Here is a 20,577-nt window from a genome sequence, read left to right as displayed (position 1 = left end):
CTCTTCATCCTGGGAATCTTCCTCGACTGGGGAAACCTTTGTGTTTTCTCACTGGTTGGAAAAGTTTGTTAGTGTTATGTTGTCATTAGAATAGGGATGTGATAGTCCATCATTTGTTTAGCTCCTGTCCTGTACTGTTGGCAGTTCTATTGTACTGTCAAGGGTTACAGTTGTTTTCCCCTCTGGGACCAGCGGGAGCTTCCCAGATGGCTCAGTGGCAAAAACCTGCCATCAATGTAGGAGACACAGGAGACATGGATTCCATTCCTAGGTCGGGAAGATCCCCTGGAGGAGGAAATGGCAAGCCACTACAGTATTCTTGCCTGGAGAATCCCATGGACAGAGAGCTACAGTTAGGAAGTCTTATCTCCTCCTTCACCCCATCCTCCTAGTCCCCAGCCACCATGCTTTCCTGCTCCATGGATGATATTCTGGCATCGGAATGCAGTTACTCAGTTCTTTATCTGTAATGAGTTGGGTGGACTCAAGCCCTCCAAAGTATGTACTCAAGAAGCAAATCTCCGCTTAAGAGCCCATACAGAGAACATGTCTAGTGCCTTTATTGCCTGCGAAGGTCCCCTCACTGAGCCAGAAACTGTTTTTTTAGTTTCTCTGCAAATGGACTCTGCTGATCTGTAAAAGAGATTGGTACTTGATGCTTTTCTTCCGTTGATGGACCCTCAGTGGAATTTACATCACAGTAGTATGGGAGAGTCAGCCCTGAGAGCAAAGTGCCTGGCACTTAGTGAACAACAGGTATTTATAGTTAAATTAGTATTATTATGATCATTGTCATACTATTTATCTAGAAATCTGGATTAAAAATACCAAGCATCCAGCTTATCTATGGCCCCTGAGCAGCACTGGATTCAGGGAAATATTAAACTCCTTAGAGCAGTGGTTTCCAAAGTGGGGGTCCCTAGACCAGTAATGTCAGCATCACCTGGAACTTGTTGAAAAGCAAGATCTCAGGTCCCACCTCAGACCCGTGGAGTCAGGATCTTTGGGGAGAGCAGTGTCTGTTTTTAACAAACTCTCCAGGAGATCTTGATACTGATAAGGTTGGAGAACCCCCGCGTTAGTGAGAAAGCGACCTTGTCTCAGGTAAGAATGAAGTAAAGATCAATGAAGCAGTTGATGAGGAGCTGATATAACACTCTCAGAAGGGCACAGAGTTGGGAGCCAGGCAGTGCACACATGCGTGCTGAGTCACTTCAGTCATGTCCAACTCTTTGCAGCCCTGCCGGGCTCCTCTTGTCCATGGCATTCTACAGGCAAGAATACTGGAGTGGGTTGCCATGCAGTCCTCCAGGGGATCTTCCCTACCAGGGATCGAATCAGTGTCTCTTGCATCTCCTGCATTCCTTGAAGCTAGTGCCACCTGGGAACCCGGGGAGTCAGGCAGACCTGAGGTCACTTCGAGCTCTGCACTGTCTCTGGGCAAGCGGCTTTGTCTCTGTGCTCCTCACAGACAGTGAATTGATCGGTGCTTGCTTCAAAGTTGATGTGAGAATGGAATGTACTGACAGGTGAGGTTGCCTGGTCATGGTGTCCAGGCAACAAATACTAGCTAGTACTCAGTTCATTTGCTCAGTCATGTCCGACTCTTTGTGACCCCGTGAACTACAGCACACCAGGCCTCCATGTCCATCACCAACTCCGGGAGTCCACCCAAACCCATGTCCATTGTGTCGGTGATGTCATCCAACCATCTCATCCTCCATGGTCCCCTTTTCCTCCTGCCCTCAATCTTTCCCAGCATCAGGGTCTTTTCCAGTGAGTCAGCTCTTTGCATCAGGTGGCCAAAGTATTGGAGTTTCAGCTTCAACATCAGTCCTTCCAATGAACACCCAGGACTGATCTCCTTTAGGATGGACTGGTTGGATCTCCTTGCAGTCCAAGGGACTCTCAAGAGTCTTCTCCAACACCACAGTTGTTCAAAAGCATCAATTCTTCTACGCTCAGCCCTCTTTATAGTTCAGTTCTCACATCCATACATGACTACTGGAAAAACCATAGCCTTGACTAGATGGACCTTTGTTGGCAAAGTAATGTCTCTGCTTTTTAATATGCTATCTAGGTTGGTCATAACTTTCCTTCCAAGAAGTAAGCATCTTTTAATTTCATGGCTGCACACTGTTTATAATAGCCAGGACATGGAAGCAACCTAGATGCCCGTCAGCAGACAAATGAATAAGAAAGCTGTGGTACATATACACAATGGAATATTACTCAGCCATTAAAAATAATACATTTGAATCAGTTCTAATGAGTTGGGTAAAACTGGAGCCCATTATACAGAGTGAAGTAAGCCAGAAGGATAAAAACCAATACAGTGTACTATCGCATATATATGGAATTTAGAAAGATGGTAACGATAACCCTATATGCAAGACAGAAAAAGAGACACAGATGTATAGAACAGACTTTTGGACTGTATGGGAGAAGGCGAGGGTGGGATGATCTGAGAGAACAGCATCGAAACATGTATATTATCAAGTGTGAAACAGATCACCAGCCCGGGTTGGATGCATGAGACAAGTGCTCAGGGCTGGTGCACTGGGAAGACCCAGAGGGATGGGAGGGGGAGGGAGGGAGTAAGGGGTTCAGGATGGGGACACATGTAACTCCATGGCTGATTCATGTCAATGTATAGCAAAAACCACTACAATAATGTAAAGTAATTAGCCTCCAACTAATAAAAACAATTGGGAAAAAAAAATTTCATGGCTGCAGTCACCATCTGCAGTGATTTTGGAGCCCAAAAAAATAAAGTCTGTCACTGTTTCCACTGTTTCCCCATCTATTTGCCATGAAGTGATGGGTCCGGATGCCATGATCTTGAATGTTGAGTTTTAAGCCAACTTTTCACTCTCCTCTTTCACTTTCAAGAGGTTCTTTAGTTCTTCACTTTCTGCCATAAGGGTGGTATCATCTGCATATCTGAGGTTATTGATATTTCTCCTGCCAGTCTTGATTACAGCTTGTGCTTCCTCCAGCCCAGCATTTCTCATGATGTGCTCTGCATGTAAGTTAAATAATCAGGTGGCAATATACAGCCTTGACGTACTCCTTTTCCTATTTGGAACCAGTCTGTTGTTCCATGTCCAGTTCTAACTGTTGCTTCCTGAGACAGCAGACAGGTTTCTCAAGAGGCAGGTAAAGTGGTCTGATAGTCCCATCTCTTTCAGAATTTTCCAGTTTATTGTGATCCACACAGTCAAAGGCTTTGGCATAGTCAATAAAGCAGAAATAGATGTTTTTCTGGAACTCTCTTGCTTTTTCAATGATCCAGTGGATGTTGGCAATTTGATCTTTGGTTCCCCTGCCTTTTCTAAAACCAGCTTGAATATCTGGAAGTTCACGGTTCGTGTATTGCTGAAGCCTGGCTTGGAGAATTTTGAGCATTACTTTACTAGCGTGTGAGATGAGTGTTAATTGTGTGGTAGTTTGAGCATTCTTTGGCATTGCCTTTCTTTGGGATTGGAATGAACACTGACCTTTTAGTATTGGGTTAGCCAAAAAGTTCATTCAAGTTTTTCCATACCATCTTACGGAAACTCCACATGAATTTTTGGCCACCCAATATGAAGGGGGCTCCGAGTTCAGGTTCCATCATGGTGCCCTGATTCTTCCTTTGATCCCTCTTGGAATGGCAGAATTCAGTCAAGAAAATCTATCCTCTTCCTTCCCTTTTAAAAGGGGATGATGCTGGAGAAACCACACGGTCTTCAAAGGCCTCTTCGGAGTCCACAGCAAACCATGAGTGGGCTGTGCATGGATCGTGGCCTGGGGCTCCCGGCCAGGAAGCCGGAAGTGAGCCTCGGAGTGCATCTTCCCAGACAGTGGGTTGAGTAGAAGAAATATGGCTTTCAGCTGCAGAAACCAGCAGCCCAGCTCCTGTGGGCTGCATCTCTGAGATTTCCGCTCCCACTCCTGTTACTTTCGGTGGGAAAGTATCAGTATCAGAGCTGGGAGGGGGTCCCTGGGAGGCAGGGCAGATGGCCAGGTCTGGATCTTGGGCGCTCTGTGTGGGTGCTGTAGCTGCTAGGGAGGAGGGCAGGAGAGTTTCTTCTGCTTGATTCATACTTCCCTGTGTTCCTGAACACTCATCTGATGAGCTCAGATCAATCAATCAATCTCATCTGTTCTCTTTGCTCCCTGCCTGCTGCCATCTTCTCTTTAGTTTAATTTCAGAGATGGCTCTGTAGAGAACTCCCCAGAGAACCAAACTGACTAATCCCCCTTCACTGTAATTAAAGCGTGGTGGGGATGGGGAGCGGGGTGTGCTGGTGGTGAAGAAGGAGGGAAGAGGGGAGAGGAAGGAAGTCATAAATGGGATTTCTAAAGGAAAGCTTTTATATTGAATTCAGAAAGCCACATTTTATAGAAAATGAACACTGACCCTCTCTAAAAGGATTTGCTGGAAATTTAATTTAGTGTCTGTGGCTAAAAGGCACCTTCTACAAATTGGCATTTGTATTCATTCACGTTATCTCCTGTAAAGGTGGTTTTGCCAACATGCAATATGGTGTTTCCATTAGCAAAAGACCACAGAGCAACTGGCAGGAACCATCTAGCTGCCTTGATGCTCTGGTGGATAAGAGGTGATAACCTTGTACAGGCAGGACCTTGGGTTGAGAAGAGCCTGAAGTCTGGGGCTAGTCTCCGTACAGTAAGAGTAATAACAGCAAATATGTCTTCAGTAGTTTATGGTATCCCAGATCGAGCACTAAGCACTTTTGTTTTTTAATCTTCTGGCCACACTGCGTGGCATGCAGGATCTTAGTTGCCTGACCAGGGATTAAACCCACACCTCCTGCATTAGCAGCATGGAGTCTTAACTACTGGACCACCAGGGAAGTCCTGTAAGCATTTTTCATGGATCATTTTGACCCTCACAGCAGCTCTAGGAAGAAGTCACCGTTAATATCCCCATTTTATAGTGATAACACTGAGCATGCATGCTTGCGTGCTCAGTCACTTTAGTCACGTCTGACTCTGTGCGACCCTTTGGACTGCAGCCACCAGGCTCCTCTGTCCATGGGACTCTCCAGGCAGAAATACTGGAGTGGACTGCCACGCCCTCCTCCAGGGGATCTTCCCAACTGAGGAATCAAACCTCTGTCTCTTATGTCTCCTGCATTGGCAGGCAGGTTCTTTCCCACTAGCATCACCCGGGAAGCCTGGTAACACTGAGAACCAGGGTTAAATCATGGCCCACGGTCAAAGTCAGAAAAGCACAGAGCCCATGTCAGATTCCGACACTTTGACCTCAGAAGCTGAGCTCTTCTCAGAAGCTGACCTCCTAGAGCTGATCTCTAGGAACAAAAGCAGAAGGGCATCAGGGGAGCTGAGACCTGAGCTTCCACATGGCTAAAGGGCCACAGGAGGCCATTCTCCCCTATATCATCCCTATCACAAAAGTTACTGAAAGTAATCAAAATCATTTCTTTTCTCACTCAAGAAAATTAAGAATACTCCCGGCCATGTCTGGGCTCAAGTTTCAAGATCATTATGATTATTTTTTCTTTTAATATTAGTTTTTGGGATGATATTGCTCAATTTGATCTCCCAAACATGAAATAAAAGGCAACTTAAAAGACTCAGCTCAGCATAGCTCTCTAGGCAGGTAAAATTCCAAGAGGGGAGGCCTGAGCCCATCCATGGCCCTGGGCTTTTGACAAGGGCCTTCATATGGCTTCAAAGACAGTCTGGGTCTCCTCTTTTCCATGTTCCTACTTGGGAGAGGAGAAATTCCTACAGAAACAGACAAAGGGCTAAGGGCCATCTATAGCTGGCTTAAGAAGACGAGTTGCTTGGGACTGGCCGGTGGGGATTCAGGAAGAAACAGCCTAATATAATCTTCCAAAAGGAAAACCTCTGACATTTTGATTATCCCAGAAATTTTTCAGCTCAGTAAGGATCTGACTTACCTAAATCTCATTTGTGTTGTTTCATTGATCTCTTCCTTCTCATTGGAACTGATGGGAATTTGTTTGCATTGATCCACCTTGTTTCCTTACCTTCCATACCTCAGCACCAATGAGGGCAACTGCCTTTCCCAGTAACAGCCAAACTCATTAAAAGGCACACACAAGAAAACCTCTGGTTCCTCAGCCTGTGTGTGCCAATGTAGCCCACCTCTGCTCCGCGTTGTCACCAAGAGCTGACCCACTGCTGCCGTTTACCTAGGCAGCCTTTAGAGCTGGTGGTGTATTCCTGGCCATTCCGTGCTCTCTCTCTCAACAGCTCACTGATGGGTCAGGAGACAGATCATTTTCCCTCATGCTGCAATTTCCCAACAGGTCCCAGTGCAGAAAAGGGATTCCCTTCTCCCCTTCGTGCTCTTTAGGAAAGAGTAACCAACTCCAGGTCCTCCGCCAGGCTCGCCCTGGCCTTGACACAAAGTGGCGTCTTTGTCGAATACATACATGTCTTGCCTGCTTCTTAGCACTGAGGTCCTTCCCCCCAGCTTAGGGCTTTTCCTCTCCGCCCCCTTCCCTCCTGTTGTCCCTCTCTCCTGGAGTGCCAGCTTGAGAGGAAGCCAGGCTCACTTCCACAGCGTCAGGACCTGAGCTTTGATGCTCAGAAGCGAGACTTGCTCTGGACCCATTATAAGCATAGTCTCTTTGCTCTCGCAACTGACTTTGACCTTAAAGTATTGGCTCTGAAATACAAAAAGAAAATTATAATATCACAATTCATCACTTTTAAACAAAATCGTAAAAAAAGAATATTTTCAAATATTTTTCAGCAGGAAAAAAATTATATTCTGGGTGGAATGTGGGTTCATTTAGTCAGTCGGATACAGTGGGATCTGGGGCCCCCACACCGATGTTGCCGAGTTCCCCAGTGGCCCTGGCTTATCCAAGGTTTGCACCCATGCAGTGGCAGGGAGTCTCTGCCTGCAGGCTGCACAGATGAGCTGACTCAGCTGATGTTCAGCAATGTTGACCTTGCACTAAGTGGAGTGTGGTCAAGAACCCTTCAGCTCTCTCCACATCAGGCACGGATGTAGCCTGAGCCCACTGCTGTGGGCTGCCTCGAAGTATTAACTGGCATGACCCAGAGCACTTGAAAGTCCCCAGATATGGCTGGCTGGTTAGCACGTGCAGGGTGGGGCACTGAAATTACATCAGAAAGCCAAGTGTATGGTGAGCTGTCATGACTAGAACTTACCCGCAGGCTACTTGTAATGACTGAGGTTGTTAGGGAGTGTGGACGCTGGAAACCCCTGATACAGAACCTTGGGGAAGAACCTTTAGAAGCCCTGGCTATCCTTAGGTTGCCCTCCAGACAGTGGAAATGAAATTTCACTTAACCAGTTGGGGTTCCCCTCAGATGTGGAATCTGCAGATCCCTCTCAGGAATCTTACTCAGTCCAGGATGAGAAATCGACCTGGAATTATAGCTGCTAGAGGGAGAAAGCCCAAGAGTCCTGAAAACAAATGGAAAGCCTTTTCAGAAGCCCTGAAATAGTTAGAAGAGCAAATATACTAGGTGGAATTGAACTTGGGAAGGCGATAAAAGGCACTCCAGAGAGATTGTTCTGGTTTGCAGGAGTCTGTATGGATAATACCTTATTTAAATAGGAGGATGGAGAGAAGATGCTTTCTTCAGAAAGCCCTCTTCTCTTTGTGACCTGCTTACCCTGGCTAGTGCACACAGCAGTATTAGTTTTAGGCTCACCAGTGTGACATGAAAAGTGAAAGTCACTCAGGTGTGTCCGACTCTTTTCGACCCCAAGGACTATACAGTCCATGGAATTCTCCAGGCCAGAATACTGGAGTGGGTAGCCTTTCCCTTCTCCAGGGGATCTTCCCAACCCAGGATTCAAAGCAGGGTCTCCTGTGTTGCAGGTGGATTCTTTACCAGCTGAGCTACCAGGGAAGCCCAGCATGACATGAAGGGGGTCCATTAAAGAGATTTAGAGTGAAAATGAAGGAGGGAGAGAAAAGATTGTGGCAAATCATGGCCACAATTCACTATAGACTGGGGCCTGGAGATGAGGAAGTTGTTGCAAGCCATCTGTAACTCAAGTTAGCTGAAGTAGTGACATTGGCACCTGAGTCACCCTTTTGGAATTTGGACCTGAATCAGGATTGTCAGTGTAGTAATGTCACCCTCCCTCTCCTACGTGCTGAGGCTTTCCCAGGTGGAAATGAAAAGGGTGGAATTACTATTAAGCAATGGGAATTGCTCAGAACCCTGAAGGCCACCATTGGATGTGGCTGGCACGAGAAGATGACTGTCATTTGTGGCTTAGCAATAGTAGGGTTGAGGCTCCTGTGGCAGTTTGCAGTGCAGAGGGCAGTTCTCCCCTGGGGTCCCGAGGATTGTCATGCTGGGCAAAGGAGCATGGAGGCTGGGCGCTCCGTTCTGCCGGTGGCAGCCTCCCCGCTTCCTGCAGTGACAGCCTCTCTCCTCTGTCCCCCCAGGCGCCTCCACTCCAACCAGCTGTACTGTGACTGCCACCTTGCCTGGCTCTCGGACTGGCTGCGACAGCGGCGGACCGTCGGCCAGTTCACCCTCTGCATGGCCCCCGTGCACCTGAGGGGCTTCAACGTGGCAGACGTGCAGAAGAAGGAGTACGTGTGCCCAGGTGAGATGGCGGGGCTGCCCGCCCCTCCCGTCCTGCCTCTCGCCCCCGGGAGCTCCCCTCAGCCGTGAACACATGCCCGGCCCAGAGCTTGGTGTGGGGCATCTAGTGTGCCTCCAGGCACACCAGGAAAGAGGCTCTTACTGAAGGAACTCATGGATCCCTTTCTGTTAAGCCTCAGAGTCCTTTAACATTCATTAGGTCCTTTAACATTGGCCAAACGCATTCCTAAGCCCAGTTGCTCCTAGAAATTGAGAGTCAGGCTAATAGAGGCTATTTCCAAATCTGCTTGCTTGGAAATCTTAGCTCTGTCTCTTAGTGGTGTGTGACTTTGGCAAGTTGCTGCACACCTGCCAACTGGAAATAATCATCGTCTATAACTCAGGGAAGGGGTGGGAGGATCCAATGAAATAATTCATATGAAGCACTTAGCATAATACACAGCACTTGGTGAGAGCTAATGAGTGGAGCTTAATTTTTAGAGTTTAGTGGGCCCACAGAATGTGCCGAGCAAACACGAGAGTTTGACCTGTGGGTAACTGAAGTGTAATAGGACAGAAAACAGAGCTGTGCTAGGGTGTAGGTGAAGGCAGCCTAGGTCCCCAGGATGCGAGGTGACTGAGTGACCTGAGAAACGCTTCTCAGAGGAGGTTACCTTTGCCTTGGGTCCAAAACATTATTTGCTCGTTTGTTTTTACTTTCATTGACATTCTCCAATCCCATCAAGCCTTCCCTTTTCTGGTGGCAAGGATGTAGAGCTAATCTCTTAATTGCCTCAAAAACAGAGAGTTATCAGTTGGAGAGTTCCCCAAAGAGGCACTCCTGAAATTCAGGAGCTCAGTCCTGCAACTGGGGTCCAGTGACTTCTAAAGACTGATCTTGGAGTGCTGATGTGTAGAAAAAGGAGCTTTTTTTAAATTTTATTTTTTTTTTTAGCACCAAAAACATTTTGCATTAGGGTATAGCCAACTAGCAATGTTGTGATAGTTCAGGCGAATAGTGGAGGGACTCAGTCATACATATACGTATTTCCATTCTCCCCTAATCCCCTGCTTCCATCCAGGCTGCTACGTAACATTGAGCAGAAATAAGGAAAAAGGAGCTTTCTCAGTACAGAAGCCGACTACATGTCAGGGGGCCACGTGTGGCCAGGAGTTCAGGCTGGTCCTCTCCGGCTCTTAGGCTGCATTTGCCACATGTAGGAATTTCCCCTGAATTCAACTTCACACTCTGCTGCTTTCCCCTGTCATGTTACAGCTTCATCAAATTCTTTATCATCCAAAAACATTTTAACATGTCTCCGAGCAGTACCTCAACAATTTCCTATAGACACCCACTTAGAAATCACTTTCCATCAAACACATAATAAAACCGTTTATCATACAGGCACCAAACTCAAATATAGTGACTGTAATTACAGTAATTATTAGGCAAAGGGTACAATATCGGCATAAGTGCCAGTGAAAGAAATAATTATAGAGTGCAGGAGTCATCCAAGAGCTAGTGAGAAAAACTAATTAGAGAAAATGGTAAAACACATCATTATAGGTGGGTGCCAAGTTTAAAGCTACACACCGACATGAATACACTTCGTCACAAAAGCACCTTCCTGTCAGAGAAGTGCCAAGACATTGCTTACCCAGCAACTGTCAGGACCCAAAACCCAGGGCGGGAAGGCCAATCCTTCTGGGTCTTGAGGGTGCTGCTGCCCCAAGTCTCCCTCCTCTGAAAAGGCTGGATCTCAGCTCAGTTCAGTCGCTCAGTCGTGTCCGACTCTTTGCGACCCCATGGACTGCAGCACGCCAGGCCTCCCTGTCCATCACCAACTCCCGGATTCACTCAAACTCATGTCCATCAAGTCGGTGATGCCATCCAACCATCTCAGCCTCTGTCGACCCCTTCTCCTCCTGCCCTCAATCTTTCCCAGCATCAGGATTTTTTCCAAGGAGTCAGTTTTTCGCATCAGGTGGCCAAGATATTGGGGCTTCAGCTTCAGCATCAGTCCTTCCAATGAATATTCAGGACTGATTTCCTTTAGGATTGACTCACAGGTGGGTTAATAGTTACATAGGTGACTGTTACCTTTGTCATATCGCCTGTTTATAGCAATCTTGTTTATTGCTGTGATGGTCCCTGAAGCCAGTTGTCTTTTAAGGACATGAAAATTTAATCCACAGACCCCAGACTTGAATATGCTATTGTACTCCACCGTCTCACTCATAGTGTAAATTTAGGGGAGCAGCACATTGGAGCCCCTGTGCATGGGGGATTTTTTAGATGTTTTTCCCAGGTTCTGAAGAATTAAAAACAGGATGCTCTGCCGGGTTACTTTCTGAAAAGTCAGTCGGATCCAATGGCAAGGGGAGCTGGGGAGTTGAACATCATAGTGAATGAAGCATCTCGTTAGTGGGGCTCAGGAGGAGCAGCCCCACTGAAAAGTGTTACATCTTTAATAATGATTCAAGGTGGTTGATGAGACTGTAAAAAAAAAGGGTGCCGGAGGAAGCAGTGTAGAGCAAGGCTCAGCCTATGTACATGCAGGAGGTCAAAGAGATGGGCTGTTCTCATGTACCTGCCACCATAACTCAAGCCCCGTGAAGTGAAGCCCGCCTCTGAGGGCGCAGGCCCCGCCCCACAGCAGAGCCCAGCAAGGCATCTGAAGGAGGCAGTCTGGGACAGACCTGACGGCAGTTGTTTAAAGCTGCAGAACCACCAGGGTTCTGCCTCATGCAAGCTGTTCCTCCCAATACCCACAGGAGACGGACTTCAGTCAAGAAAGAAGGGGCGTGAACATTTCTTTAAAAAAAGAAATCATCTGCTCAGGAGAGAGAAAGGCATAGGGCAGCAATTAAGCCGTCCCTTTGTATATTCATCAGCAATGGTCCCTCCCAGAGCAGCCTAAGAGAAACCTCCCTGCGCCCCTATGCAATATCAAAAAATTATGTTCAGATAGCTCCCTCTGAATTAAATCTGGCTGTCTGGGCCCAGCCTCTTCTCCCCAGAAGCCCTGGCTACAGGCTTCTTATCATGCCAGTTAACCCAGAAATTTGCTAGCAGCACACTTGGGTAAAATCCATCTCCTCTGTCAATGGTCCCCTTCAATCAAAGGCATTTATTTTCCTCCCCTGGGGAGACAACTGGAACTTCTTCACAAGGGTGGGAGACTATTTTATTCATTATTAATGATTTTCTATGATATACAATGGGACTGCTTGGTCTCCTTTCGTTCTTGCTGAAAGGATTTCTCTGTTAATTTTCCTTGTTTTAAGAGAAAGCTTAGGGCCATAGGACTAGAAGAGTTCCTGAATGGACTTTATGAGTTCATGTAACAGACTGGAGAAAAGGTTCTGCTTTGGCCATGTTTAGGCTCATGTGAGTTGCAAGTTACTGAATTTTGTTTCCCATCCTTATGTAAAGGGCTTGTTTTGGAGTTTAAACTCTAGGTTTTCTCTTCCTTGTGTCAATTTCCTGATGCCTTAATATGATCAAGGGTATTAGCTAAATATTTGACCTCTTGAGTTAATTATCTCTCTCCTCTGAACATCTTTTTTAAGCTTTTCATTTTATGTTAGAGTATGACCAATTGACAATGTGATAGCTTCAGGTGCACAGCCGAGCAAGTCAGCCGTGCATGTCCATGCGTCCACTCTCCCCCAAAGCCCCCTCCCATCCAGGCTTCCACTTAACACTGAGCTGTACGATAGGTCCTTGTTGGTTATCCATTTTAAATGTAGTAGTGTGTATATGTGGATCCAAAACTCCCTAGTTACCCCTTCCCACCATCCTCTGAGCATCTCTGAACCTGTTTATGTGTCTCTGAATGTGAGATATCTCTTCATGAAGATTGATCCTGTCTCTAGTAACAAGGGGCCACGTCTTACATTTTTCCAGGTGCCCCATCACCTAGAGCAGTGCTGGTTCCTAACAGCCTCTCAACAAACTCTTCCTCAGTTATTATTAAAATGAAATAGGTGTATCTCCTTGGAAACAAGAAACTTTCTCCTTCTGCTTTCTTTTTTTAAAATTTGAGACTAGTTACTAAGTATAAAGATAATTAAGGTAAGCCATGACAAGCTGCCCATCTCCTTAGGAGGTTTTAATTAAAACACCATAATTGGACATTGCAGGAATGAGATTATTAGGTTTATTTAGCCATTCCCCAAATGATCATGCCTCTGGTATTTAAATCACATTCATTTATATTCTCATCATAATTGCTTGAGTCCCATTGTCATTCAGTCAGTTGTTGGCTTTTGAAAGGCCAGAGGGCAACAGGGATGCTTAATTTGAATACTGGAATTAATTTATTTCTACACGGTCACCAGGCCATTGGATTTTCCAACTATGTTCATTCTACTGGGTGAAGTCCTTTTTAAAGACAGACAGAAAGAAACCCGACTGTAACACAAGCATGTCAAGCAGTCTCCAGTGTGGCTGACTCAGTCTGAGTCTTGCCCCTGAGCCTCCTCTTCCTGCTGCCCAAGATTTCAAGACTTTGACATTTTCTGTTTCAGGGCAATAGAAAGGCATGGTGGGTGTCTTATTGGCAGAGGAGATAGTAGAAGAGCCCTTCTATTATGGGAATAAACATAATGGATCTATGTCAGGGTATTTTTTGTTTTTAGTTTAATTTTTTTAAATCTTTTGGCCACACTGTGCAGCATGTGGGATCTTAGTTCCCTGACCAGGGATAGAACCCAAGTCCCCTGCGTTGGCAGCATGGAGTCTTAACCACTGGACCACCACTGAAGTCCCTACATCAGGGGTTTTATGAGGATCCAGTGAGATGACACACACAAAGCACTTAAGGCAGCACATAGGTAATACCCCATCAACGTTAGCTGCTCTTATGAGAATGACACAACTGTGTCCATGGGCAAGCACGCTCCTCTCTCAAGACTTCTATTTTCCCCCCATCTCCATGGCCCTCTCTGGATCTGAAGTTTAGTGACTTCGGCCTCACTCATCTGGGCAGACAAGCTAGGGCCTTTTGCTTTTAGGGTGATGATCACCTTCATTTGTCAACAAGAAGAACGAAGATGAGGTGAACGCTGAGCAGGAGTCGGCGCTGCTGCCTGCCCTGGTCACATCCGCGTTCTTCTGCTCTTGTAGGACTGGAGGGTGGCCTGCAGGCAGTAGGGGGAGGAGGATCCGTGCAGTGTCCACATGGGAGCCCCCGGCTCTCACCCTGTGAGCGTTCTGGCCGGGAACGCATTCCTGCCCTCTCCCTCGCTGAGGGCTTGCAGGGCTGGGAAGCAGCTCCCTTGATGACCACTAAGATCAGGAAGGGCCAGCATGTCTGTTCCCCCAGAGCTCTGCCCTGCCATCCTTGCAGACATCGGACCACAGTCTGGGAGTCTTAGGAGACCTCTGAAGGCTGGACATCTCAGCTCCCTCCTTGAGGTACCTCAGAAGTGGCTTTGACTCCTTACTGAAATTCTCGAGCTTTGGTAGTGATTGAGGAAAGGTGAGACGGTGCCCCAGAAGAGAGACAGGCACCTGGCCCGCACGCCCATCTCCCTGCTCTGATGAGGACATCCTTCCACCCCAGGGCAGTAGTGTGTTCGCTCTGGGCCTGAAAGAGGTCCAAGAGCAGAGGAGCCCAGGCACTCATTTTAAAATGAAGAAAGGAAGAGCAAGTGCATGTGCAGTCCTAAGCTTATGAGAGGATGTCTTAGACAGTAGGTGACAGAAGGTCTGTCTGCTGGTCCACCGGTGCGCTCTGATATAAGGCCTTGCTGTGCCAGGGAGGGAAGGAGGCGGTACCCATCAGTAGGCTCGCTTGAGGACCGTGAGGACTCATGGGTTCCCCAGAGAACACATCATGTAATGGGAACACATGTACATGGAGCAGGCACGTACCTAGACAGACCCTCCCATTGAAGATCCGTACACGCTCCTTCTATCCCATATTAAAACTCTGTTCCCATTCCTCTCTGCTTCCTAGCCTGTAGTCATAGAATTCGCTAGGTGGAAAAGTAGGTGCTTCCGTGCTTTGTCCCCGTTGGAAATCGACTGGCCCCTGCACCACCCTCTTTGGCCTCTGAGTGTGTGGACAGGAAAGGCTGGGAGGGGCGGCTTTGCAGACAGAGCTCGGTGCAGGGCCTGGACTTCCCTGCTGACCCACACAGGGGAGCCAGGCTCAGATGGGGCCACAGGAGACCGGACCAGTGGCCTTCACTGTGGCTAGAAAGACCTGCGCTTCAGCCTGAGAGTCCTGTTTCCCCAGAGCCACTCGTCTCCCCACTCTGGGACTGATCCTACGGACGAGAGCCCAGGGCACCCAGAACTCAGGGAGCCTGCCCCTAGGGTCCTTCCAGAGCTTGGTGACATTCAGGCCCCACCTCTCTAAGGCTTCTGGGCCAATTTCATTCATGGATTCATCCTCTCCCTCATCTAAGTTGTGTTTATTGACTTGTATTGCGCCCTATTTTAGGCCCTGAAGATGTAATAGTGAGGAAGGTGGAAAAGGTTGCTGCCCTTGTAGAACTGACATCCCAGCCTCAATCTGTCCAGAGACGTAAGGCCTAAGAGGGGGACTCCTGCCAGCACGGGATTCAGAGACCCGAAGGGAGACGGGCTTGGCCCCTAGAGCACTGACTCAGGGGAGTGTTTCCAGGGAAAGTGAACTCATCTTTCAAGCCTGGCTTAGACCCTGTTTTGTTACAAGAGTGTAGCTCCCTCACCACGTGTGAGCTGCCAGCCCAGGTTGCTGACAGAGGCTATAATTACCAATGTTTCCCTCTGTGTAATTAAAGGTGTTGTTAGTGACCTGGTTAAGGAATCTTTTCAAAGGCTTTTTGCCTTGACAACATCCCTTACAATGCTGCACAGCCTTTCTTCCGAATCAGAGCCACCCCATGAAACACCCAGCTTGTTTTCAGAGGGACTCAAAGCTGCAGTCTGGATCTGGTTTAAACAGAATTCATTTCAGCCTAAAAGTCAGAAGTGGTCTCTTTGAAGAAACTCCATTTCAGAACCTCCTGTTGCCCATAGGAGTACCAGAACATAATGTCTTTCTTCCATTCTTTTCTGACACACCCCGTCTACGTCACAGTTTGACAGGTCAAAAGCGGCACGGCCGTCGGAGACCCTGTGCCTCAGTGGATGGAAAGGCAAGTGCTCAGGACCAGGGCGCTCCGTGCAGCCCCTGACACTTGCCCTCCAGGAAGGGGCAGGGTGTGGCATGTCTCCCCGGCTGGCCAGGCACCCGAGCCCCTTGATGTGGAGGGCCAGGTGTGGCGGTTTCCTGCGGTGGGCACCACTGCACTTACAAAAGCCCTGACATCTGAAGCCTTCCTGCTCTGAGCCTCCCTGGGCGGATGTGGGTGAGGGGACGAGAGCCCTGCCCATGATAGATCTTCTTCGCGACCTGTGAAGAGAGGGAGCAGAGGAGGGGAGGCTGTCAGATGTCTCAGTTCTCCTGCTTCCATTTGTCTGAAGAGCAGTGGTTGACCTTTAGACTCAGAAAGGATGTCAGTGGTGCAGTCGAAACTTCTTGTTCACTGAGATGGCAGCAGAAAAGTTCAGGGTGGGTACTATGACTTGCCCAACATCCTGCAGACAATCTGTGGCCGAGCCAGACCCATTATTAATAACAACAACAATGACAAATAACACGACTGAGCTCTAACTGTGTGCCACAAACTCTTCTAAATACTTTACATGCATTAACTTCGCCTTCACAACAAAGCCATGCTGTGAAGTAAGTTTTGTTGTTTCCCCCCATTTTAAAGATGGGGAAAACTGAGACAGGAGGACTTAAGGATGATAGTATAGAATCAGGGTTCAAATTGAGCCAGTGGGACTCCAGAGCCCACACTTTTGGCCACAATAAACTCATTCCTGACCTGAGTTTCTTACAGGCCAGCCCTCTGGCTTTGTCATTTTCTCAGAAGTGTAAAGACTTTCCCAGTTTGGAACAAAGCCAGCATCACCTCGCTGTCTAAGAGAATGCTTCACTTGGGGATTTTAATGTAAATTGTCATCTCACTGGCATTTTTCATGGTCTCTGTTAGATCCACTAGTGTGATTCTGGAGAGTTTGAAGTCCTTGTACCCTATACAAGAATGTTTTCTTGAATGTTCCATCTAAGGGGATGTTTTGAAATTGCGTGCGTGCATGCGTGTGTGTGTGTGTGTGTGTGTGTGTGTGTGTGAAAGTGAAGCCAAGGGAAGTAAGAAGCTTTGGTCACTGAGTCAGCACTTTCTAGCAAAGCAAATATTCCTAAGTAAGCCATAGGCATCTGCTTGAGTCTTAAAGAAGGACCACCCCCAGGTATAGGGACTGTTGAATGCAGAGGAGGGCCTTCCACTTTAAGGCTCACTCAGCGTCTGAACAAGGACTGACCCCGGGCCGGGTCAGTCCTCTGATTCAACCTCTGTAGTTAGACTTGCTCTGGCTTCCCACCCTCAGCTTCTGCAGTGAACAGGGGCCAAACCAAAGTCATCTTTCTCTACAGACACTTTCCATGTTTCACGTTTTATCTTTGACCAAGAGCCCCCGACCAGATATTCCGTGTCTGAACAGTGAGGATATTTGCAGAGTTGGTCTGAATCTGCTCTCAGCCAATGGCCCTTTGCTCTGAGAGGGGGACCTAGAAAGACATTGAAATTGTCCCTGCTGGCTGGATCCCCGGGTGTGAGGTAAGGTCCTGAGGAGGCCATTGGGTTGAGTTTACCTTTTGGGCCATCCTGTCCACATTTGAAAAACTAACCACAGATTTGAGAGTCTTACTTCACTTTGAAGAAACAGTCATAATATGAAAACTTATACACCGTGTTTTAAATTGGAATTTACTTCAGTTAGTGATTTGATGTGACCACCAGAGAAACTGATTAAGATTCTTATGACTCTCTGAATCTTGAGTTAGTTTGCCAGTGTGTATGTTTATTTTCACTTGGCTTTCTTTCTTTTTTTTTTTTTTAATTTTTTGGCCATGCCTCACGGCATGTGGGATCTTAGTTCCCCGGTCTTGTGTTGGAAGCACAGAGTCTTAACCACTGTACCACCAGGGAACTCCCCATTGGCTTTTTATTAATAAATAAGCACCTTCCATACCATTTTCTTGTTTGTTTTTTTTTTTACCATTTTGCATTACATTCACATGGGTTCTCACCTCAAGCAAAATTAAGGCCCCAAAATGTGTAGTAACTTATTCACCTTTTTTTCTCATAAGTTTTATTTGCATGATCTCTGGACAGAAAAGCTCTTTGAACAGGCATTGAATGTTGCTGTTGATGGCTGTATTGACATTCGGTCAACATTAGTGCCCCCAAATGGGGAAATTCTGTCAACTTTTCTCCTCCCACTTGGGTTTGAGAGTGCCTTTCAACTACTTGAGAAAGGAAAGAAGGTGTATCCACACTCAGTATCCAAGCCCCAGATAAAAGATCAAAACCTTGGGGTGTCATTCAGACTTTGGACCCCTGAAAAAGTAGTCCCAGTGTATGTTCTTTGCAGTCCAGTGGTGTATTTCCATGTGCAGTTGACTCTGAGAGTAACTCTGTGACTGAAAAGCTGGCATGATCAGATGACAGAGCAGGTGGAAGAATCCAGAAATAGGTCAAGGTCAGGCTCTCTCCTCTTGGCTGATTATTTAGCCAGTTGCACCTGTGACTCCCAGATGAGGGGTGATATCAGCTGGCGATCATTTTTCAGGCAGTTGATGTGGAAATGCTGCCTTCTTGGGAAGCTGGTTAAGGATCACAGAAGCCCAAGGAGCTCCTCACACTGACATGAGTTGACCACTGTGTTCTGACCCCACAGGCCCCCACTCGGAGCCTCCAGCCTGCAACGCCAACTCCATCTCCTGCCCTTCAGCCTGCACTTGCAGTAATAACATCGTGGACTGTCGAGGGAAGGGCCTGACGGAGATTCCCGCCAACTTGCCAGAGGGCATCGTTGAAATGTAAGTGCCTGCCTGCCACCATCTGTCCCTGGTGAGTTCACCTCGTGGTCTCGGCCAATCCCCACAGGCTGGCGGCATGTTGGGCCGTTAGAGCTGACTGTTGAAAATGCTCAGCCATCTCTTTGCTCTCCTTCCACGCTTTCCCAGGTATGACAGCTCAGGGGTCAAGAGCGTAGATTCTCAAGCACAGTCAGCACATGACAACCCATAGACAAAATGTTTTGTCCACCACCTATTTTTGTAAATAAAGTTTTATTAGAACAGAGCCACCCCCATTCATTTACATATTACCTATGGCTGTTCTTGTTGGGCATTATTGAGTAGTAATGACAAAGGAACTTACACCCCACCAAGCCTAATGTATCTTCCATCTGGCCCTTTACAGTAAAGGTTTACCAGTCCCTACCCTAGAGTCACTCCATGATGATATCCTAATTCTACCATGTACTAGCTGTATAATTATGGGCAAGATAATTGCTCTCTTTCATCTTTAGTTTTCTTATAGTAATGTGATAATTATAGTAATACTCAACAGATCATGAAAACTAAATTAAATACCGCATGGAAAGCACTTAACGCAGCCCTTGACATACGGGCAAGTCTTCTATAAAATGGTGGTGGTACAAAGTATATAAATAACGGACTAATTTTATAGCTACTGTCACAGAGCAAGAGACTGAGCTCTTCATCATTCTGAATCAGGTTATTGTCATCCAGATTAGGCCTTTAAGTAACAGACAAGTTTGTGTGTGTTTGTGTGTGCACTGATGTTCAAAATTTCAAGAAAATTCATTTGTCCATGTAGCTCAATCTTGTCAACTCTTCTCTCACATGTTAAAAGATGGCCAGTGTCTCATTCTGGATTAGTGGGTCAATGAACACTGACCTCAAGATCACTCCTTACATGACAATAATTGTTAACATTTTCTACCTTTACTTTTAGGTGGCTTTATTAAACATTGGTTAGACGGAACCCCTCTCACTAAAAATATCATTAGATAAAATCCCTCCAAATAAAAGATATTGTATACATTTCCCTCACCTCTCTGCTACACCTCACCTCTCCCTACTCCCCCTCCTTCCCCCGCCTTCTCTTCCTTTTCCCCTCTTCCACCACCTGTTTGTCCTCTTATGTGTTCCCTTCTATTGCCAATGCATTCCAGTAGATAACTAAATTGACCCTTTCATTCATTCACGGATTCATTCAACAAACATCTTTTGTGAGCCCACTGTGGTCCAATGATAATTCTGTGATTATGGAGCAGCAGTGAACAAAATAGACCAAATTTCTGCCCTTGTGGTGCTTGCATTGCAGTGGAGAGAAGAGTGCAATGAACAGTAAACAAACCAAAGTAAGTTAGAGAATATGGTAGAAGATGGGAGGTTCTGTGGAGAAAAGCAAGGAAGTAAGAGAGAAAAAGCAAGTGGATAACTGGAGGAGAGTGTTGCACATAGAGAGGACAGTGTGTGCAAAGGCCCTGAGGTAGGGCTGAGCCTGGTATACCAGAAGGCCAATGTGGCTGGAGTGGAGTAAACACAAAGGAGAGCCTCAGTGGTTGAGGTCAGAGGGGTCATGAGGGGCCAGATCATGGGGGCATTTTAGGGACTTTGGTTTCACCCACTGAGACGAGAAGAAACATCCAGCTTGCAACACAGGGGCCTTAGTTTCGTCTTTCTTCATCTGCTTTGCTAACTTTTCTCTGATTCCGTTTGAAACATTCTCACCCAGCCCCAGTGGACACAATCTGTGCCTCCACACCCGTCCTGTAGGCAGGAACGAGTTAGCCAAGTGTGGTTTTGGTCTTCTTTCAGCAGGAACAGTGAATGCCCTTTGTGCTTCACTGGGACATGCCTTCATCCCTCATGGTCCATTGCCCCAGCCTTGGAGAATCCTTCCTTCCATGGACCTCACTTGGACCTCACCACCTGTCCCTTTTGGCCCCTCCCTGCCTGTCTGCCTCTCTTGATCCATTCCCCTGCCCCCTTCTTTCCTTTTCTGCACCCGTGATCTTTCCACTGCCTTCATCAGCCAGGTCTCCTTCTCCGCCCTGTTCACCCTGTGCTC

The 20,577-nt window shown here is 47.1% G+C and overlaps 1 protein-coding gene across 2 annotated transcripts in view; it reads left to right on the top strand.

The window, feature by feature from the left end:
* Positions 1-20,577, top strand: part of SLIT3 (slit guidance ligand 3) — a 722,104-nt gene that overhangs the window by 544,149 nt on the left and 157,378 nt on the right. For both annotated transcript variants that reach the window (XM_061129412.1, XM_061129413.1), the window contains 2 exons: positions 8,442-8,605; positions 18,371-18,512. In XM_061129412.1, the coding sequence (XP_060985395.1) occupies positions 8,442-8,605; positions 18,371-18,512 (306 nt within the window). The remainder of the gene's footprint in view (positions 1-8,441; positions 8,606-18,370; positions 18,513-20,577) is intronic.

This window comes from Dama dama, chromosome 25, assembly GCF_033118175.1.
Source record: "Dama dama isolate Ldn47 chromosome 25, ASM3311817v1, whole genome shotgun sequence".
Lineage (NCBI taxonomy): Eukaryota > Metazoa > Chordata > Mammalia > Artiodactyla > Cervidae > Dama > Dama dama.
The sequence above is the reverse complement of the archived record's forward strand: the minus strand, read 5'-3'. Positions and strand labels throughout refer to the sequence as shown.